At 38.5% G+C, this 23,746-nt stretch overlaps 1 protein-coding gene across 6 annotated transcripts in view; it reads right to left on the reverse strand.

Moving 5' to 3' along the window:
* Positions 1 to 19,170: 19,170 nt before the first annotated feature.
* Positions 19,171 to 23,746, reverse strand: part of Itgb6 (integrin subunit beta 6) — a 122,915-nt gene continuing 118,339 nt past the window's right edge. For all 6 annotated transcript variants that reach the window (XM_048812362.1, XM_048812360.1, XM_048812359.1 and 3 more), the window contains one exon: positions 19,171 to 21,273. In XM_048812362.1, the coding sequence (XP_048668319.1) occupies positions 21,175 to 21,273 (99 nt within the window). In that variant the 3' untranslated portion in view covers positions 19,171 to 21,174. The remainder of the gene's footprint in view (positions 21,274 to 23,746) is intronic.

The raw sequence follows: 23,746 nt of genomic DNA on the forward strand, positions 1-23,746 counted from the left end.
GGAAACTTGTACTAAAAGATTGGACTCAGAGAACCCGAGGCGTACTCACTGTTGTCTTATTATTTTCTTACTTGCTTGGAAGGTTGGAAACTTTGTCAAGTTTTATTTCTAAGCAATTCAAAATGTTAAATCTCAGGGTAAAGGAGATAATAGGGATTAGATATGAAATAATTATGGGTCTGTGAAAGGAAACTTATAGACCAAGGTCTTTACCTACCCATATTGTAAATCTGGTTAAATATTAAAGTTCAGGGCAGCTTTCTGTGAAAAAGATCTTCAAAGCTAAGTGAATAGAGCCGTAAGCAATGGGTGAACCTATTTATGTTGCTAGTTTATGTTGCATCCAATGTGTGCTAAGAAGCTTTGCTAAAAAACAGGAACCACTGTGTTGTCAAATGTGCAGATTTTGTAAAAGGGGAAGATGTGGGTGGCTGAGTGACCAGGAGTCCACGAATGTAATCTAATTTTTCCTACATTATATTTATTAAATAATATGTAGTTTTATTTCTGCATAATTGCTTTATTTGATATTTTATTAAATACAAACAGAACCTCACCTTTTAAAAGTAGGATTGATGGATTAAATAAAAATTTTAATATATTACTAGTGAATTTAGTGATATAAAATTTTGTAAGCCCTTTGTTATAGCTGTATTGAAGTATTAAGGACAAACAATAAATTACACTTTTTATGATTTGAAAATTTGGCATACTTATATACCCAAGAAACTATTACCATAATCAAGATAATAATTCCTACTAGTCCTGCAAGTTCCTTGTGTTCCTCGGTAAGCCCTCAATTGTATCCCTCCCACCTCCGTCCCCAGCCAATTAGTGAACTGCTTTGTCACTATAGATCAGTTTGCAAATTCCAGAAGTTTATGGAGGTGAATTCATGCAGCACATACTCTATTTTGTCTGCCTTCTTTTCCTTAGCATATTTTGAGACACAGCCATGTTATTGATGCATCCATAGTTCATTCTTTCTTATTGCCAAGTTCATTATATGAATTCACCACAATTTACCCCATTCATCCATGAGTGGATATTTAGGGTGTTACTAGTGTCGTGGTTTGGATGAGGTGTCCACCAAGAGCTCATGTGTGAGACAATGCAAGAAGATTTAGAGGAGAAATGATTGGGTTATGAGAGCCTTAACCCAATCAGTGAATTAATTCTTGATAGGGATCAACTGAGTGGTAACTGAAGGAGGGTAGGGTGTGGCTGGAAGAGGCACTGATGATGTGTCTTTGGGGTATGTATTTGGAGAGCTGAACTTAGTCTCTCTCTCTCTCTCTCTCTCTGCTTCTTTTATCACGTGAGCTGCTTCCTTCTGCCACACTTGTCTGCCATGATGTTCTGCCTCTCTTGAGCCCCCAAGGAATGAGCCAGCTATCTAAGAACTGAGACCTCTGAAACATTGAGCCCTTAAATAAACTTTTCCTCCTCTAGGGTTGTTATTGTCAGGTCTTTTAGTTACAGCAGTGAAAAAAGCTGACTAAAATAACTAGTTTTGAGCTATTACAAATAAAGCTGTTATGAACGTACGTGTATGAATCCTCATATGGATGTGCCATTTCATTTTTGAGGGGTAAATACTGAAGAGCAGAATGACTGGATTATATAGAATTTATACACTTAACTTTTAAGGAACTGCCAAATAATTTCCCAAAAATGGTTGTATCATTTTACATTCCTATCAGTCATGTGTGAGAGTTCCAGATCCTTCAAATCATTGCCTTGATGGTTAAGCTGTGTCCCTCCAAATGATGTTGGTGTCTTAAAACCCAGGACCTGTAATTGTGACCTTATTTTAGAAATGTGAGCTTTGCAGATGATCTGGTTATGATGAGGATACTAGAGGGGCCACAATCCAAAAATGCTTTGTGTCCTTACAAAAAAGTGAAATTTGGACACATAGACAGATCTGCACACAGGGAGATCACCAGGTTTAAATGGAGATTGGTGTAGTGCTTCCATAAGCCAAAGGGTGCCAAAGATTGCAAGCAACCACCAGAATTGGGATAGAGACATGGAACAGATTCTCCCTCAGAGCTCTCAGAAGGAATCCACTTGGCCAACACTATGATCTCAAGCTTCTAGCTTTCAGAACTATAGAACAATACATTTCTGTTGTTTAAGTCACCTACTTAGTGGTGCTATATTAGGGGAGCCCTAGAAAATGAATATACTTGTCAACACTTGGTATGATCAATCTTTTAAATTTGAACAATTTTAATAGGAGTGTAATGGCATTTTATTGTGGTCTAAATTTGTATTTCTCTTATGACTATTGATTTTGCTAATGATTTTGTGTTCTTATTTGATATTCATAGATCTTCCTTGGCAGAATATCTGTTCAAATATTTTGTCTCCTCTTTTTTATGGAGTTGTTTTCTTTTTTTTAATTAATTATTTATATATGACAGTGGAATGAATTGCAATTCATATTACACATATACAGCGCAAATTTTTCATATCTCTGGTTGTATACAAAGTATCTTCAGACCAATTTGTGTCTTCATGCATGTACTTTGGATAATGATGTCCACACATTCCACCATCATTTCTAATCCCATACCCCCTCCTTTCCCCTCCCATCCCTCTGTCCTACCTAGAGTTTGTCTATTCCTTCCATGCTTCCCCTCCCTACCTCACTATGAATCAGCCTCCTTATATCAGACAAAACATTTGACATTTGTTTTTTGGGGATTGGCTAACTTCACTTAGCATTATCTTCTCTAACTCTATCCATTTATCTGCAAATGCCATGATTTTATTATCTTTTATTGCTGAGTAATATTCCATTGTGTATATATGCCACATTTTTTAATCCATTCATCTATTGAAGGGCATCTATGTTGGTTCCACAGTTTAGCTATTGTGAATTGTGCTGCTATAAACATTGATGTGGCTGTGTCCTTGTAGTATACTATTTTTAAGTCCTTTGGGTATAGACCTAGGAGAGGGATAGCTGGGTCAAATGGTGGTTCCATTCCCAATTGTCCAAGGAATCTCCACACTGCTTTCCATATTGACTGCACCAATTTGCAGTTCTACCAGCAGTGTATGAGTGTACCTTTTCCCCCACATCCTCACCAACACTTATTATTGTTTGTCTTCATAATAGCTGCCATTCTGACTGGAGTGAGATGAAATCTTAGTTTTGATTTGCATTTCTCTAATTGCTAGTGATGGCGAACATTTTTTTATGTATTTGTTGATTGATTGTATATCATCTTCTGAGAAGTATCTGTTTACGTCCCTGGCCCATTTATTGATTGTGTTATTTGTTTTTTTGGTGTTTTGCTTTTTGAGTTCTTTATATACCCTAGAGATTAGTGCTCTATCTGATGTGTGAGGAGTAAAAATTTGCCCCCAAGATGTAGGCTCTCTATTCACCTCACAGATTGTTTCTTTTGCTGAGAAGAAACTATTTAGTTTGAATCCATCCTATTTATTGATTCTTGATTTGAATTCTTGTGCTATAGGAGTATTATTAAGGAAGTTGGGGCCTAATCTGATATGATGGAGATTGGGGCCTACTTTTTTTTCTATTAGATGCAGGGTCTCTGGTTTTATTCCTAGGTTCTTGATCCATTTTGAGTTGAGTTTTGTGCATGGTGAGAGATAGGGATTTAATTTCAATTTGTGGCATATGGATTTCCAGTTTTCCCAGCACAATTTGTTGAAGAGGCTATCTTTTCTCCAATGCATGTTATTGGTACATTTGTCTAATATAAGATAATTGTAATTTTGTGGATTAGTCTCTGTGTCCTGTATTCTGGTCTACCAGTCTGTTTTGGTGCCAATATCATGCTGTTTTTGTTACTATTGCTCTGTTGTATAGTTTAAGATCTAATATAGTAATGCCACCTGCTTTACTCTTCCTGCTAAGGATTGCTTTAGCTATTCTGGGTCTCTTATTTTTCCAGATGAATTTCATGACTGCTTTTTCTATTTCTATGAGGAATGTCATTGGGATTTTGATTGGACTTGCATTAAATCTGTATAGTGTTTTTGGTAGTATGGTCATTTTGATAATATTAATTCTGCCTATGCAAGAGCAAGGTGGACATTTCCATCTTCTAAGGTCTTCTTTGATTTCTTTATTTTGTGTTCAATAGTTTTCATTATATAGATGTTTCACCTCTTTCATTGAGTTGATTCCCAAGTATTTTATTTTATTTTTTTGAGGCTATTATAAATGGGGTAGTTTTCCCATTTCCCTTTCTGAGGATTTCTCACTGATACACAGAAATGCATTTGATTTGTGGGTGTTGATTTTATATCCTGCTACATTGCTGAATTCATTTACTAGTTCTAGAAGTTTTCTGGTGGAACTTTTTGGGTCTTCTAGGTATAGAATCATATCATCAGCAAATAGTGCTAATTTGAATTCTTCTTTTCCTATGCGTATCCCTTTAATTTCTTTCATCTGTCTAATTGCTCTGGCCAGTGTTTCAAGAACTATGTTAAATAGAAGTGAGAAAGAGGGTATCTGTGTCTTGTTCCAGTTTTTAGAGAGAATGCCTTCATTTTTTCTCCATTTAGAATGATGTTGGCCTGGGGCTTAGCATAGATAGCCTTTATGATGTTGAGATATGTTCCTGTTAGCCCTAATTTTTCTAGTGTTTTGAACATGAAGAGGTGCTGTATTTTGTCAAATGCTTTTCTGAATCTATTGAGATGATCATATGATTCTTATCTTTAAATCTATTGATATGATGAATTACATATATTGATTTCCATATGGTGAACCAACTTGCATCCCTGGGATGAATCCCAGGGATGATCATGGTGCATGATCTTTTTGATATGTTTTTATATTCAATTTGCCAGAATTTTATTGAGAATTTTTGCATCTATGTTCATTAGAGATATTGGTCTGAAGTTTTCTTTTTATCACTTTGCCTGGTTTGGGAATCAGAGTGATATTTGCCTCACAGAATGAATTTGGAAGTGCTGCCTCTTTTTCTGTTTTCTGAAATAAATTGAAGAGTATTGGTATTAGTTCTTCTTTAAAGGTTTTATAAAACTCTGCTGTGTATCCATCCGGTCCTGTGCTTTTCTTGGTTGGTAGACTTTTGATGGCATCTTTTATTTCATCATTTGAAATTGATCTGTTTAAATTGTGTATATCATCCTGATTCAATTTGGGCAAATCATATGACTCTAGAATAAAATATCAAATTTGTCGATGCCTTTGATATTTTCTATTTTATTGGAGTATAAGTTTTCAAAATAATTATAATTATCTTCTGTGTTTTTGTAGTGCATGTTGTGATATTTCCTTTTTCATCATGTATGTTAGTAATTTGAGTTTTATCTTTCCTTTTCTTCATTGGACTGGCTAAGTGTTTGTCAATTTTATTTACTTTTTCAAAGAACCAACTAAAAGTTGTTCTGCCAACAAAATGTTCTGTCAATTTTTTCAATTGTTTCTTTTGTTTCAATTTCATTGATTTCAGCTCTGATTTTAATTATTTCCTGTCTTCTGCTTTTGGCGTAGATTTGTTCTTCTTTTTCTAGGGCTTTGAAATGTAATGTGAAGTCATTTATTTGTTGAATTTTTCTTATTTTTTTAAAATATTTTGTTTTAGTTGTAGTTGGACAAAATACCTTTATTTTATTTTTATGTGGTGCTGAGGATTGAACCCAGTGCTCCACATGCACTAGGCGAGCACTCTACCACTGAGCCACAACCCCAGCCCCAACTTTTTCTTCTTTTAAGGAATGAACTCCATGCAATGAACTTTCCTCTTAGAACTGCCTTCATAGTGTCCCAGAGATTTTGATAAGTTGTATCTGTGTTCTCATTTACCTCTAAAATTTTTTTAATCTCCTCCTTGATGTCTTCTGCAACCCATTGTTCATTCAGTAGCATATTATTTAGTCTCCAGATGTTGGAGTAGCTTTTATTTTTTATTTCAACATTAATTTCTAATTTTTTTTTCATTATGATCTGATAGAATGCAGGGTAGTATCTCTACTTTTTAATATTTTCTAAGAGTTGTTTTGTGGCACAGTATATGGTATATTTTAGAGAAGGATCCATGAGCTGCTGAAAAGAAAGTGTATTCACTCATTGAAGGATGAAATATTCTATATGTGTCAGTGAAGTCTAAGTTATTGATTGTATTATTGAATTCTGTAATTTCTTTGTTCAGCTTTTGTTTGGAGATCTATCCAGTTGTGTAAGAGGTGTGTTAAAGTCATCCCAAATTATTGTGTTGTGGTCTATTTGACTCTTGAACTTGAGAAGAGTTTGTTTGATGAATGTAGGATGTGTGTGTGTGTGTGTGTGTGTGTGTGTGTGTGTATATATATATTATATATATATATATTATATATATATATTAAGAATTTTTGGTGTATGGTTCCCTTGAGCAGTATGTAGTGTCCTTCTTTATCCCTTTTCATTAATTTTAGCTTGAAGTCTACTTTATTTAATATGAGGATGGAAATCCCTACTTGCTTCCATAGTCCATGTGAGTGTTATGAGTTTTCCCAACCCTTCACCTTCAGCCAGTGGATGTCTTTTCCTATGAGATGAGTCTCTTAGTCTATGTCTTTTGATTGGTAAGTTTAGGCCATTGACATTCAGGGTTATTATTGAGACATGATTTGTATTCCCAGACATTTTTTGTTTATTTTTGGTATTTAACATGACTTGATTTCTCCTCTGATTAGATTTTCTTTTAGCGTAATACCTCCCTCTGCTGATTTTCATCGTTGTTCTTCATTTCCTCTTTGTGGAATATTTTGCTGAGGATGTTCTGTAGTGCAGGCTTTCTAGTTGTAAATTCTTTTAACTTTTGTTTATCATGGAAGGTTTTTATTTCATCATCAAATCTAAAGCTTAATTTTGCTGGATATAAGATTCTTGATTGGCATCCATTTTCTTTCAGAGCTTGGTATTTGTTATTCCATGATCTCCTGGCTTTGAGGGTCTGGGTTGAAAAATCTGCTGAGATAAGAATTGGTCTTCCTCTATATGTGATCTTATTCCTCTCTCGTGGCTTTTAAGATCTATCCTTATTCTGTATGCTAAGCATTTTCATTATAATGTGCCTTGGTGTAGATCTGTTGTATTTTTGTACATTTGGTGTCCTGTAAGCCTCTTTTATTTGGTTTTCCAATTCATCCATCCAGGGAAGGATGGGAAATTTTCTGCTATTATCTCATTGGAGAGATTGTGCATTCCTTTGCTTTGCAATTCTGTTCCTTCCTCTATGACTCTTAGATTTGGTCTTTTGATGCTGTCCCATAATTCTTGGATGTTCTGTTCATGGTTTCTTACTATCTTCACTGTGAGGAATATTTTGCTGGGGATGGAATATTTGGCTGTGTGGAATATTTTCCAGATTGTATATTTTGTCTTCATTATCTCACGTTCTTTCTTCCAAGTGATCTAGTCTGTTGGTTGTGCTTTCTATTGAGTTTTTTATTTGGTTTATTATATCCTTAATTTCAAGGATTTCTGACTTTTTTTTTCAGAGTCTCTCTTTCTTGAAGTAATATTTTGCTACCTGTATTTGCTCTCTTATGTCTTTGTTGGAGTGATCAATTTTTGCCTGTACTTGCTCATTTAGGTCATTCTTTAATTCACAGATCATTTTAATTATGAACCTCCTGAACTCCTTCTCTGACATTTCACCAACTGCACTGTCCATGGGTTCTGTTATTGTAGTATCCTGGTTTGTTTGGGGCACTTTCCTCCCTTGTTTTTTCATGTTGTGTATGTGTCTTCCTTTCTTGCAGTGTGGATCTGAGATATTATAGTTTCTACCCTATATTCTTTTGGTACCCGTGCAGATTGTCTGTACCTCACCTTGATGTTGGGCTTCCAGACCCTGCTGGTTTCCCTCAATGTATGCTACTGCAACTACAGGTGGTGGCAGCAATAGCCAGGGTAACTTGAGATAATAGTGGAGGTGCCCCAAGATGGATGCAATGTCTTACAGAGATGGGGCTGAAAGGGTGAGCCTTACACTCTCTTTGATATATGTTATTCTGCTTTTGGTGTAGATTTGTTCTTCCTTTTCTAGGGCTTTGAGCTGCTTCTAGGCCCTGTCTGCTATCAAGAAGGTAGAGGCTACTGTGTGGGGAAGGCTATGATGATGACTGCAGTGTCCCAAGATGGAAGTGGGTTAGGCTTGGGCTCCCAGGTAGGGGGTGGATGAACTCAAACATACCTTGGACCTGGGTCCTGGGCAAGTTGTTGTGGACGGATCTGGCTGAGCCTGGACTCTGGAGGTAGTCTGCTGGTCGGAAGAGGTGGTTCTGTGCCAGAGGCTGGGCTCCGGCGAGTTTTTGCCAGTGGCAGGATGGACCTGGGTCTACTGTGAGCCTGGGTCCCGTGCAGGCTAGTGTGGGCGATGAGTTGTTTTCTTCTTAATAAGTTTTGAGAGTTCTTTTATATTCTGGGTGTAAGTTCCTGTTTTATATATAATTAAAAATATATTTTCTCCCAATGTGTCTTATATTTCCATTCTCTTAATATTGTCTTTTGAAGAGCAAAAGTCTTATATTTTGATAAAGTGTGCTTTATCATTTTTTTTCTTCTGTGGATGAAGCTATTGAATCCAAGGAATTTTTGCCTAGCTCAAGAAAACAAAGATGTTCTCCTATATTTTCCCCAAAACACATTATATTTTTTACATTTTATTTTCAGGTCTATAGTCCATTTGGAGCTGATATTTGCATGTGATAAGGTTCACCATTTTTACTTATGAATATCCAATTGTTCCAACACTGTACTGAACAAAATATCCTTTCTCCACTGAATCGCCTTTTATCTTGGTCAAAAATGAACTGTCTTGCCGGGTGTGGTGGTGCGCATCTATAATCTCAGCAGCACCGGAGGCTGAGGCAGGAGAATTGTGAATCCAAAGCCAGCCTCAGCAAATTAGTGATACCCTAAGTAAGTGAGTCCTCATCTCCAAATTAAAAAAAAAAAAAAAGAAAAAAAATGAGCTGTCTAAATAGGTCTATTTACGGAGTCTGTCATCTGTTCCACTTATTTATTTATTTATCTTTACATCAATACCATGTTGTTTTGATTATAGCAGTATTATTGCAAGTCTTGAAATCAGTTATGGTTAGCCTTCTAATGTTGTTCATTTTTTTTTTCAAAGTGTTTGGCTATTCTAGGTGCTTTGCTTTCTCATTTGAATTGTAGAGCTAGCTTATTAGTTTCTATAAAAACCTTGCTGGGATTTTAATCAAGATTACATTAAATCATATAGCTCAATTTGGGGAAAATTGACATCTTAACAATATTCAATTTTCTGACTCATTGGATGAGAAATATCTACCCACTTATTTAGTTTTTTTGATTTTTCTCAGCAATGTTCCATAGTTTTTATTTTAATTTTTTATTTATTTTGGTTATTTAGTAGCAGGGATCGAACCCAGGGGTGCTTAACCACTGAGCAACATCCCCAGACCTTTTTTTTTTTTTTTTTTTTTTGAGACAAGGTCTCACTAATTTTCTTAAGGACTTGCTAAGTTGCTGATGCTGGCTTTGAACTTGCAATCTTCCTGACTCAGCCTCCCTAGCTGCTAGTATTATAGACATGTGCGACTGTGCCTGGCTGTAGTTTTTAATGTATAGATCTTTCACTTATTTTGTCAGATATATTCTTAGGTATTTCATAAATAACTTAAAAAAAATAAACACAATACCTTTATTTATTTATTTACCTGGTGCTGAGAATCAAACCCAGTGCCCCACATGTGCTAGGCAAGCGCTGTACCACTGAGCCACAATCCCAGCCCCAACATTGTTTTTTAAATTTAAATTTTCAATTTTTGTTGCTAGTATATAGAAATGCAATTGATTTTTGTATATTGATCTTGTATCCTGCCATCTTGCTAAATTCACTTAGTAATTCTAGTAGCTTGTTGTAGATTCCATCAGAGTTTCTGCACAGATAGTCATGTATTCTGTGAATAAAGATGGTTTTAGTTGTTCTATTCTAGGCTGGATGCCTTTTATTTTACTTCTTGCCTGACTGTTCTAGCTAGAATGTCCAATACTGGAAGTGCAGGTTGAATAGAAATGGTGTTTAAGAAGGGACCTGCCTTGTCTTGCTTACAGTCTTAGAGGGAAAGCTTTATGTCTTTCACCATTAAATATGTGGTTTTAGTGTTAAAACCACAGTGGTGAGATGTTTAGCAGTTTAGGTTAAAACTATAATGGTTAGCTGTTTAGTGATTTAGATGTTCTTTGTCAGCTTCTATTTCTAATTTCATCAGATATTTTATCAGGAAACGATGTTGAATTTTGCCAAATACTGCTTCTGCATCTATGGAATGATCATATGATTTTTCTTTTTGGTTTGTTAATTTGGTGGATTTCTGTACTGACTTTTGCATATTCAACAAACCCTACATTCCTTTAATCCAGATCCTGCCTTCATCTTTCCCTTCCTTGGCTCCATGAGAACATTTGCTTTTTACCAATGATGTTTTTCCTCAGGCCAGACAGTAACAAATACCAATTGTCTTGGTCCATTTTTGCAGAAATTACATCCCAGTCTATTCTAGTTTCCATAATTCTGTTTGTGGGTTTCCACATACCTCCCAATCATTTATTCAAAGATGGTCTCTTGCATTATCTCTACAAGGGGTCGCTGACCTCCATTTGTGCCCACTCTCTGAGTGATTTGATTTCCAAATCTGAGGCAGTGTGCTTTCTTCCACGCCAGGGGCTGGATAAAGGTTTGCTGAGCTTAAACCGAAAGACCTTAGGAGGCATGGAAGTGCTTTCTAAACCATCTCACACTCTCCTAGTGTGATGAAATGCTCCACCCTCTGGAATTTTCCCGGTCCTTTGCCTTTAACTGTACTCCCCCAGGGAACTGTGTGACTCACCAGTGTGAGCTGCAGAAAACCTGTGCATTTCTTTTTACTAAATCTTTCTGTGTTTTGACTTGTGCATTTGATTCAGGTGAATTCCTGTTTATTAGTAAGAGCAATTATTTTCAAGATAGGTTAAACCCGAATCCAACTGGTCCTGACTTGATTGCTTGAGTTTCTTTATAAAACAAAATCTGAAATCTGTCACTTGTCCTCTTTATTTATCATAAATAGCTGTGGCTTTGTTATTCCATCGACATTCTTATTTTTGCCTCTAGGTCCTCATGACCTACATCATTTGTCTTCTCCATCCCCCCAATTTTCCCAGCGCCATGCTATTTTCTCAAAAAAGCCTGTGATTTGTTTTGTGGGCTGTCCCTCTGGGAGGACTGGTTAGGGAAAGAACTAAGACACATTATTGTGAAATTATTCTTAGAATTGAGCAATGACCTCTAAGGGTCTGCAAATGCTAATTTGAGAAATGTTCCTTTAAATTGTTTTTCCTTTGTCAAGACTCATATCAAATAGTCTGCCCTTGTGTCCCAAACCTTTGCAAGCCTCAGCAGCTAGTGGGTATGAATGAAGCCTTTTTGACATTCAGACCTGAATTTGGTGGACTGAACTTCTTACCATGGTAGCCAGAAGACCCGAGGGGCTCTTTGGATGCTCCCACTCACCCTAGTATCTGGAAATCCTCTGGGGGCACCTCACATGCCCCATAGCAACTTGTTGGTGCTCCTTTAGGCAGCTGCACAGTAGCCTCCAAATTCCTATGCTCAGTCCCATAATGCTGCCCCACTCTCCACCCCTGGACTGAGATCCTGCCTCCAGCCCCCTGAGAGTCCAGTCACCTACTGTGTTCCCTGCTGCCTGTCTCCCCTGCAGCACAGGAGCTGCTCTCCTCTGCTCCACAGCATGTGGGTCTGTCACCTGGGCCAACTTTCTTTGGCCATTTGGAAGCCTCTCCTATCTGGGCTCCCCTTGTCTCAAAGAGGCTTCCCAGGAGATTCGCTTGGGCCCCATCATTTTAGTAGGTTCGACTCAATTTATGTACCCTCTTTTTAAGGGCTGGTTTAAGAAGCCATGACCATATTTATCCAGAACCAGTGTTCTCCTCTTAAAATTTGACATTTGTTTTGAGTTGTCTCCTTCATGGTATTAGAGAACTATCTATGTTATTATTTTTCATGCGTTTCATAGTTATTTCTTAAAACTTGTCTTTTATTGTCCCTTCTCCCTTCACCAGTTTTCAAATATACCTAGACACCAACTTTGGACTTCTACTCTGTTTCCAAGAAGGCAACCGTTGAAGGCACCTAGAGGATGAATGCAGTGACCGTTGTTGTCTATTATATTGAAGGTTTAATCTCTGATTTCATAAATTCCCACAACAAACCTAGGGGATAGGCAGGGATATTTGGGTAGCTCAGAATCAGGACAGGTGTGTCATCAGGTTGCTATCTGTGAAGTTCTGTGAACTTCTCAGCAGGGGACATTAAGACACAAATGTTCACCACCAGTTACTAATTCTAAGCCGAGGATATTAAATGAAAAATTTGTGTGATGGGAACGCTGCTCTGCAACTGCAGCATAAAAATTATGGGTGCTTTTCTATGACCATCTGGAACTGAAACCATTTTTAGGTTTTTGAATGAATTGTAGAATTTTATTAAAGCATGGATTGGTTATCTCTTAAAATGAATATTAGATTTGATTATATCAAACAATGACTGAACACAATGTGGCTAAGTCCAAGAAAGCCTGAGAGGAAAAACATTGTATATTTTCTTTCTTTTTTTTTTTTTTTGGTCATGATGACAAGCTCATATCTTTTATGGTGTTCACTGTTTTCAATCTTCTTTTATTTATATCTTTTCTATTCCATCTCTTAGTAAAAAAAAAAAAGATTCCAAAAAATGACTCACTTCTTGAAATCAATGAAATGGATATTTAATATACTGAAAGTAAACAAAATATATTTAACAGTCTACTTAATTTAAATTTTTATTATCCCACTGTAATATTTATAAAATTGATAGTATTCTGTAGAGTATAATAGAATGCAGTTATTTATTACAAAAAGAGATGAATAAAAAGGGGGTATAATTTTTTGTTTAAAGAGGAGAATATGAAGTAAAATGTTTATTAATAAAAAAGATTATGAAATAATCAGTAGCATTGAAATATGCAGCTTTTGTTTTGATTTTTTTTTTTTTTTTTTTTTTTTTTGGTAATAGGAGGTTAAAACTTAAAGGCAGGGCACTTCACAGAATGGCAGTCTAAGAAGATCTCCTTAATCAGCTCATGGTAATCAACTTCAATTTTAAAAAGACCAATTTCTGTTTGTGCCTCCAGTAGTCTGTTTGAGGGAAAAAAAAAAAAACAGAAAAAAAGTAAAGATTAAGGGCTTTGGAATTACCTACATTGGAGAGTTTTATATACCGCAATTATCATTTTCTGGGTACACTGTCATCATCCATACCCCTATTCCCACTCGAGTCCCTCTTCTAATTAATCAGCTGGCAAAGAAGGCTTTCTGGGCTTTGGTACCTTGTCCACTCTTTCCTTCAAGTTCTCTCAGGTAGAGCCGGCCAGGCCCCTCTGCTGGTGCTCGCTTTGCTTCCACAAGCACCAGCCCCCCAAGGGAAGAATGCCACAGGAGGAGGGAGTCTGCTGTCAGACAACAGATTCCATCCATTTGAATATAAACAGCAGCATTTCCAGAAATGCCATTGTGCCAATGGAAGTCTTTGCTGCTGAGAGCTGATTATTTGTGCTAAGATTTCCTCCCCACTAAACAACCTAAACCTTTCCCTCGGACTCAAGATACGGAGATAAAACTTCACACATAAGTGTATAGTAGGGGGACCCATCTGATGGAAAGGGTGGCAGATGGGGCTATAGAAGAAGAACTGAGTTTTCTTTACTTGGTTGGTTAGATCCCAATGCCCTGGAAGGGCCTTTATTTTGTAGTTAGATTTCATCCTGATCTTGTGGTTAAGTTTACATGGACCAGGGCAAATCTATTACTCCATCTGGGAAAGTAAGTTACGACATATACCTCCAGGCAGATTAATAGTAGCACCTTCCTGTATGCAGAAGGGGCACAGCAGAGGTGAGCCCTCTAGGGGCTACCCAGGGCTAAAGACTGAGGAGTTTGGAGGGAGACGTGCTCTGGTGCAGATCTCACTTTTATCACTTACAAACATAGTAACTCTAGGAAAATCCCTCAAGCTTTCTAAGCCTCAGTTTCTGGAAAGTGGAGAAAAACAAAATAAGCCTCTAGGACATAAATATGATAAGATATATAATATGCTTTCATATAGTTATTATAACAGATAGTCAACAAATGGTGGCTTTTATCATTATTACATCTTCAACTGGAATTTATAAGATAGTGTACAGAGTGGTTAAGTGTATGCATTTCAGATCTAGGATGCTTTGGTTCAAATACTGGCCTCTTTCCTTGACCAAACTTTAGGCCGGTTCCTCTGAACTCTCCTCTCAACCAGGCCTCTAAAGACTTTATCACTATACCAACATAGTTTATTTTTGGGGGGGATGGGAGTTGGGGGTACTGGGAATTGAACTCAGGGGCACTCAACCACTGAGCCACATCCCCAGCCCTATTTTGTATATTATTTAGAGACAGGGTTTCACTGAGTTGCTTAGCGCCTCACCATTGCTGAGGCTGGCCTTGAACTTGTGATCCTTCTGTTTCAGCCTCCTGAAGTGCTGGGATTATAGGTGTGCGCCACTGGACCCGGCACTAACATAGTTTTTAACAGCTCAAGACCACATCCTAGGATAACCCTAAGAGTTCTTACAGTGCCTTCCAGAGAATTCTCAAGACTGCCAAAAGAATTATGTTTATTCAGCCAAAACCTAAAGATAAGGTCTCTGTCTCTCATCCTTTATGGGAGGGCGGGAGTCTAGCTTCAGTTAATAAACACATGTGGGTTTCACATGGACCAACACCCTTCCAGCTTGTGGTTTTTTTCCACTTCCCCAACTCTTCTGAGTACCCACGCACTGCCCTCTCTACTAGCTCACTCTCCATTTAAAATGCTCAGTTGTCTTTGAACAAATGAAAATTTGAATTCAGTTCATGCTGGAATCTTTCCCTGTTGCCATAGTGTATTACTGATTAAAACCTGTCCTTATCAGTATAACTAGTGTCAGGCTACATTTGACACTCCAAAGCTTGTTAGATGTGTGTCCTGAGGAAGTCACTTAGCATCTCTGTACCTCATTTTCCTTGGTTGTAAAACAGGAGATAATGATGCCACTCTTTAGGGTGATTGTGAGCTCTGGGTGAATTAGCATTCAAAAGTACTGTATTTAGAACAATGGGTATTACCTATTTTTTTTTCTAACCTTGCAAGCTATTTAATACTAAGATATATCTCTAAAAATAAGAAATATCTGTATGTGTATGTACTCTCTCACACACGCTCCTCTATATTTAGTATAGCAAAGTCAACTTGATAGAAATAAAGACAGTGACTTTTCATCTAGTCAGTTATTGATGAACAATAGCATTTCATGATACCATATTTCTGGGTATTCACCTGGAACAGATTGATTGGTATGCAAGATGATGAATGTAAATACACTTTAGGCTGAAAAAGTGAATCCTATCTGAGTAGTAAGTTCTTTCCTAGAACACATACCTGGAAATCGCAAAGGTCATTGAAATTTCAAACGGAACAAGATCCTCTGTGAGATTTGTAAAGCTTTGTAGTTGTCGATGACACCAAAAAATGTGTGTGGGTCCAATCCGTGCCTGGTCTCCCAGGGCCTAGCTGCAGGAAAGCTATTGGGTGGGAAATCTCTGGGGTTATGTGGCTCACTCCTGAGTTATGTGCAACCAGCAAGAAAGAATAGAAGATCAAGTTTCTCTCCTCTAGAGGGGTTCCTATTCAGATGCCTCCAAAGCATAGAGGGGCGGCATTTAGCCCCCTGTTGCTCACAGCCCAGAGGAGTCTTGGCTCAAGCTGTGGGTTGATCCCACGGCTGCCCACCCTCTTAGCTGCAGAAGCCGCATCCAGAACTCACTCATTAGTGCCTGTGCACCTCGTCCCAACTGTTCTGTTAAAGGAGCGACCGTGAAGCTACAAACACATTTTCTTGCCTTTAAGCTATGTTGAATTTGTTGGAGGATAATGAAATTTAACAAAAGGGAGCATTTCTATTTATCACATTTCATTCAATCCTTGTTTCTTTTGCTCTCTGGGGATTTTTTTTCCATTTAGATTTCTATAGAATGCGAACGATACAGAATCTTTATGAATCATCAACATTTAAATGAATGTATTTTCTAAAGGTCGACTCTCTCTTGCACTTGAGGAGTGTTATTGGTGGGATTGTTTTTTCTAGTGCCAAGTCCCTTCAAGGAGCGCTAGAAGAAATGGGCACTGAGAAGTGAAGGAGAAAAAAAAATAAATTAAAACAAGGAGGATTCTGGGTCTGATACATGCTACTTGCATGGTTTTTCGAGAGTAGGACACAATTGTTTCTGGTGTTGAAGGATCTTGAAGGGGAAACCTGAGCCAGATTAAGTCCACCAAATGGACTCTCATAGCTGAAACTCCCTTCAAGCTGGGCCTTGTCACTCTTGCTTTGAAGCTAGCTCCAGCAGGCTGTGGTGGCCAGGGAACAGCGGCCGTGGAAGGAGGAGCAGACTTGAACAGCCAGCCACCTCCCTCCCCAGAGGTCTCACTCTCAAGCTCACCCCTTTATCTTTGCTGCCCGAACTTTCTACCTTCTTCTCCCCAGAGCTTCCTGACTCCTCTCCCATAAACTCTTGTATCTTTCCTCCTCTCTCCTCACTGGCTCAGTGCGTTTCTGTTCACATCAGGCTAACCTTCATTCTTCTTTTGAGATTTTGATTTTCTTTTTCACCTGCATCCTTTACAAGAAAAGAGTATCTGACTGAAGAGTCGTCATGACCGAAAACACCCTCTGCTACTCCCCAAACCAAACAAACTTTAACATTTTATTTTCTGGGGGTAAAGGAATGAAGAGGCTCTGAAGGCTTAGGTGTTAACATTTTCTGAGGCTAACACATAACCTTTGGTAATCAATTACTTAGTGTAAGAGTAAATGGGGATCAGGTCACCTTATGTGTTAAGTATTGTGTCTAAATAAAAACACTGGGATGTTTTCTTGCAACATACCTGGCAATTAATTTCATCCAGGCTCCTGTGAGCGCAATCACTGAGCAATGGTACTAGTAACTACAAAGGCTTTCTTCCCAGAAACTTAGAGCACCATGTCTACAAAATGGTATTTTAATGGCTCAGTTTAATCATCAGATTCAATTTTTAGCACATATTTATTCCTTCTCCTCCATTTGACCTTCTTGCTCTTCTTTACATATGACTATTTTGCCCTCGTGGGGCCCTTGCACTTGTGCTCACTCCCTTCCTTATGCAGGTCCCTGCCCAGGTTTCAACTCTAGGGCGTGTTCTCCAGGGCCCTGTGGAGTGTCCTGTCCAGCTCTACCTTCTGCATAGCTCTTAGGACTGCTAGAAAGTCTTAGCTTAGGGGTCCAGTAAAACAAGAACCTGAAGCAAAGTTGTATTTGAATGCATGATTGGGAGGGACCATCCCAGGAAGAAAGGGCAAGGAAGCAGGGAATGAGGGGGAGCAAATATTTAATGATGCATTAGGAAGCTGACGAGTGCTGGTGGCTCAGCTCCTACTCATCTGCTGGTTCCTTCCCACTCTGTCTCTTAAGGATCCGTGTTCCTTCCTTGGGCTGCTAATTCCCTTGCATTTCTTGTTGTACTACTGGTCCACTGGGACAGCAACCAGCAAAGCCACTCTGCACTGGAGCATAGGAACTCCTACAGTTCCTCCACCTGTGAGGGGTGAGGTAGAAGCTGGGAGTTTACTATCAAGAGGACTGTGGGAGTTGGGGCTGCTCCAGGGATAGTCCTGGGGGGCAGCAAGTGGATGGGGGACATGCAGAAACTGGGTCTAGTATTCTGATATTGTCTACTTACATATTTATTATCATCTCCCTCATTTGGAAGCACAGAGATTGTTTGTTTTGTTCAGTGTTCACTCTACCCATAATTGTAAGAACAATGTCTGGCCTATCGTAGACAATAAATATCTGTTGAATGAACTTATTGAGACCCTATGTGTCAGGGATTATTACAGGTGCTAGAAGAGATGGACATTGCCACCATCTCACAGATGGAAAAATTAAAAAGTAAAGTGACTTTCTTGAAAGTACCTACATCAATCTGGTAGGACTGAAGAAACTTTGAGATTGCATATGATTTGAGATTTACATATGACTATGGACAACCATGAAGCCTCCAATATGTAATGAACTCTGTAAGGCTTTTCATTACAATTTAATTGAAGCTAATTTTCAAAATGAGAGCAGGTTCTAGATTTCTAGATTCCTGGCTTTTAGTTCACAAGAAACAGTGTGTTCCAGAAAGTAAGTGCTCTTGATTTCACCTGTACTTTTGTAAGGAATGGGCCTTTCCAAAAAAGCAAACCAAACAAAAACAACAATAACTGACTTCCTTTGTGAGCATTTGGTCTCTCTGTACTTAATTTTCCTGATGCAGAAAGTGGGCACAGCCCCATGGAACCTACCCAATGGATGCCCAGAAAAACAGCATTGATTGCATTAATTCGCTGTGGCTGCCACAACGAAGTACCATAGACTGAGTAATTTAAACAACAGAAATTTATTTTCTCACAATTCTAGAGGCCAATGAGTCAGAGATTGAGGTATCCAAATGGATGGTTTCTTCTGAGCCCTCTCTCCTTTGGTCTATAGTGGCCATCTTCTCCCTGTGTCTTCATCTGGTCCCTCTCTACCTGTTTATGCCCTATCGTCTTCTTCTTGTGAGGACTCTAGTCATACTGGATGAAGGTCCAATGCCAGGACTTCATTTTAACTTAATTATCTCTTTAAAGGCCCTATTCCAGTTATACAGTCAAAACTAAGATACTGGCAATTAAGACTTCATGAGTTGTGTGGGGAGTGATCTTGGGGAGAGACATATTTCAGCCCAGAACACTAACCCTAAAGAATTTGATCTTACAAACATGGAGTCGTGTCCAGGCTGATTTTAAAAGGCTAATGATGTAAGTATTGTCACTGGGCAGCAATTACTCCATTCCCTGCTGCCCCCTGCCTTCTGTGGCTGCCTCTTCCTGCTCTTTTTCTTGGTCCTAGAATGAGATCAACAAGGCAGTCAGAGTAGGTCACAGAAATATCCAGAAATTCAGATTTCTTGCTGAGTGAATGAAAGGAATCATCATCCAAGTGTCTTTGTTTAAATTACCACGTTTATTTATGTCAACACAAAATACAACAACTTACAAAACAACCATTTTATCTTCATGTAACATAACTCTTCAATGAATAGAAGTACTACTGTTAATGTTTTGGCCTTTTCAAGGTCCTGCCTTGGGTCAAAACCACATTTAAAGAATGAGCAGATTCTTCCCTAATACACACACAAAGGAAACTTCTATTTTCTAAAAAATCTCATTTCAGTAATTGTACAAAACAGCACAAGCAGTCTCATGTACAAGGGACTGCTACCACTGTGTCACTGGCAGCGCCACAGCAGGTTGCTCTAGACGTCCCCATCAATAACGGAGTGGCACATCAGTCCTTCAGGTGTCCAAGGAGATTGTTTAGTAATCCTTCTCATAGAGCCCAGTCCTCCCTAAATGTATGATTTACCTGAGTTGTTTAAAAACCGGGATTTGGGGGGGTCTCCAAGTGATCAAATGTACACACACCAATCTGCTAGGACTGAAGAAACTTGGAGATTACACTGGCAATTCAATGGACAATCATGAAGCCTCCACTATGTAAGGAACTCTATAAGACTTCTCATTACAATTTAATCAAAGCTAATAAACATTGCACAAAAGTACAACTCACCTGGATTCCAGTGCTGTGACTGCTATTTGTTTAGTACATTTCAAACAAATGTTATTGCTTAACTAATACAACGTTTCTATCATTTTAACAACAAAAGAGGCAGTCCCATGCAGTGGAAAGAGGAAATGCCTTGGAGTAAAAAGATGTGAATTCTGATCCCAGTTCTTCTACTCATCCTCTGAGCCTTTGTTTCCTTGCAAGGATCAAATGAGATGAAAGTGCTTTCTGACACAGCAGAAACCATAAGGAAAAACATCCTACAGTGGCCATCTCGCCAATCAACTGATGAACCCCTAATTGTCCACGTGTATTTTGTAAGTAAAATCTGACTTCTTAAATGTGTGGTGTGCATCAACCACACGTAGCTGAAATGTGCACGTTGGGTTATGCAGATGGGAAAAGAACGTAGATTTAAAAATCTGCAATTCATGAGGGAGTTGTGTACTCTCGATGTGCTTGATTTACAGCCATTTAAACATTTGTTCTGTTTACCCCATGTTCCTTTTATATTTCTGGAACTCTCTTTGAATAAGCCAACCATTTAAGGTAATTTTTCAAAAAGAAATAAAAACTCTCATGTGACAATTACAGGTTTAGAAGACTCTGACACTGAGTAAGATGATTGAGAAATAAGGGAGAAGTAACAGTTTGAAAACTCAAGGACAAGAAGGAAACTGAGCATAGATTATTTTCCAGGTAATTTAAAAATAAGCTAAATGGTAGGGTTATTATTTTTGGTTTTACTAGTGACTTAATTTATAAATTACTTCCTTCTCATTTGTAAAGCAAAGTGTGTGTTTGTGTACCTGACTTACAGGTGCATACAAATTCACAGAAATGATCAATCTTACAATTTGGGATATCTGTGGAAGAAATGCATCCTTTCAACTGGAGTGAATTCGGAATCTCAATTCTCCTGGTTTAAAATAAATCCTTCTTTAAGATGGATTTACTGCAAGTTTAGAATAACTGCAAGTGTGGGTACACAATACAAGCATATGGACTTTGTAACTTTGCTGGGACAAAGACTTTAGGTAGCTGTACTCCTGAAACAAAAGCGATTCTAATTTTCAACATTTTTCAAATGCAAATCAGGCCCCCATGAATCATTTTGATGATTATTTGAAGCATTAATGCAACAGAGTTAGTATTCCTCGAATGATCCCCAAAGTCACCTCTATGCTAAGGAAATTCCTCTTCTTGATTACTTTGAACCTGTCAACATAGTGTCTCACCTTCATACAGAGAATGACTGATCTCCAAATGACCTATTATTATCTTAGGCCAACCTCTTCTTGAAGCAACAGAGAAAGGAAAATAAAATAGTGCATTAACATTTCACATCAGTGAAGCCAACTTTTCCCACGCGTCAAGTGGTTCTAGCCTTCTGTGGTGAGATCCACTTTTTGTTTTTCCCTGTGTTTATAGGTTACATTTTTAAAAGTACTAGTGGAGCCTCTGTACAGTGGATTTGTTCCCTAAAAGAAAAAAAAGTTCAGATGAAAGTCTGCATACTTTGTTATGATACTATTTTAATATTCCTAGGTATTTTTATTATAGTTCAAATTGGAAGATGAGAGTCAATATCAATCTTGGAAGCCATTGGAATAATTTTGATTCATTTGATATTTCATACTCTTAGCATTTTCAAATTTATGGCAGTGCCACTGCAGGTTGCTCTATATCTTTGCTTTTTTTCTAATAGGTGAAACTAGTCCCACATGGGTATTCTGTGTGTGTAAGGGGAGGGGGGTTCAGTGTGTGTGTGACCCAGGGACTCCAGCATGCTAGGCAAGTGCTTGACTGCTGAGCTATACCCCCAGCCCTCCACATGGGCATTCTAAAAATCTTACCCTCATTGGAAACACACTGATTTATGGATAGAAAACATGCTTACATGTCCTGTTGCCTACTTTCCCAGCACTGAAAACAGTGTCCAGCTGATATTAGGGACTCAATATGCATTGAAAGGGCAGAACAAACACACATAGGTGAACCAAAAGTGAGATGTAAGGTAAAGTGAACAGTGGGAAAAGTGAAACTGATAGAAACATAACACATATGAATGACATAGTATCTGTCTTGAAGCTGCTGTTGGTGAGTTATCAGACAGGGCGTGATAACGTTGTGTAAATGAGATCAAAACTGAGAAGGAGGAGCAGCTAGCTGCTTGGAAGGAGCACAGACAGATCCCCTGGACAGCTAACACTTGCTCTGGAGAGCAGAAGAACTTTCTGGCATATGCTTACTAGACAAAACTGTGTGTAAAGCAGATGACTGCAAGTGACTGGTATGTAAAACCTGGGTTCACAAATGAGTGGTGGTCTGAAGGCAGACAGCACAAAATGGCTTGGCCCCTGGGGCCATTGGGAGATTGAGAGTTGATGCCCAGAGAACACAGCTGTGCTGTTGAGGCTGAAGATGTGTTTGCAGCAGTGGTGCTGTAGCCAGAGGATCAGAGGACAAAGCCTGTTGAGCTGTCCTAGGCAGGAGAGCAAGGGATCTCTGTGAGGTACAGTGTCTTCTCTCCCAATTTCCAAGGTTGACACACAGGCTTTGGCATCAGACAGTCTGTGTTCAAACCCAGCCTACCAGGTGACTTTACTTAAGCAACCCTAGGCCTTGATGTGCTCATCTATTAAAGAGGGATTAACAAATTCCCTACTCTATCCGTGAGATAAGATCCCATTGCACTGTGTCTAGAACGTACTAACTGTTCAATGAATGCTGCCTCTTTTTATTAGTTCTTACTGATAACTTTTCTTCAAATTTGAAAGTTTCTTTTCTTTTAGATCCTGAAGAAAGTTATAAAGATATTTTCTGATAGGGCTTTGGAAGTCTTAACATTTCCAAACCCATATGTGTGAAGTCCAGATAATATCTCTGAGTTACGTTGGTCACTTTATTCCGTGAATTGTAGAGATAGTCATATTTTGTAGACATAAATTTTAAAAAAAGAAGAAGATTGTATTTGCTATCTCAGAACATTTCTTTTCTTTTTTCCCAGTACCAGGGATTGAACTCAGGAGCACTCAACCACTGAGCCACATGCCCAGCCCTATTTTGTGTTTTATTTAGAATCAGGGTCTCACTGAGTTGCTAAGCAGCTCGAAATTGCTGAGGCTGACTTTGAACTTGCCATCCTCCTGCCTCAGCCTCCTGAGCTGCTGGGATTACAGGATGTGCCACTGTGCAGGACTATTTCAGAACATTCTTTCAGCTCTCAGAAGAACTGAGCAAAACAAAAACATTCCCTGACGTCTTCTACACGTTGCCTTTGGACTTGCTACAGGGCCTTCTTTGTGAGCAGTAGTCAGACCCATACCCAGTGGCTCAACCTCTGACACAGTGCCTTTGGAGATAGATGCTATCTCTCTGTTGAGGGCAAATAGGAAAAGGTAGCTTGGCTGCTGGTGGATGAGGGTGAAGGTCAGGTTGCTGTATTGTTCCTACTTCTGAGCTCAGCCTGGATAATTCTGAAGGATCTCTAGTCCTTATTCCTCAAAACCTTGGAATTTTTGACGGTGAATGGCAGATTGATGTGGTCTCTGATGATGGTAGAGTCTCATTTGGAAACAAAAATCATGCATGGAATTCTTTGAAGTTTAGAACACTAGTATCTACTTGGTTACAGAAGAACAAAGGACCTGGCTAAAGAGGCAAGGTAGAAAACCTAAGAGGTGCAGGCTGGAAATGAAGGGCAGAGCCTCTGCTGAAGGAAGGAAACTTAATGAATAGAAAAGGGATTCTGGAAGAATAAATAGACTATGAGCAGGGCCAGACCTTCGTAGGGCCAAGCGCTTGTTTGTAGGTCCTACCCCATGTCATCTTGAACATATTAAAATGCATCCACATTCCACATTAACTAGAATTTTTTTGTGCTATAAAGGTGGGGGGGATTTGAATTGCAATTGACGGAATAATGTTATTTTGTAGATATTTAGTTGAATG

This window comes from Marmota marmota, unplaced genomic scaffold (genome assembly GCF_001458135.2).
Source record: "Marmota marmota marmota unplaced genomic scaffold, marMar, whole genome shotgun sequence".
NCBI lineage: Eukaryota > Metazoa > Chordata > Mammalia > Rodentia > Sciuridae > Marmota > Marmota marmota.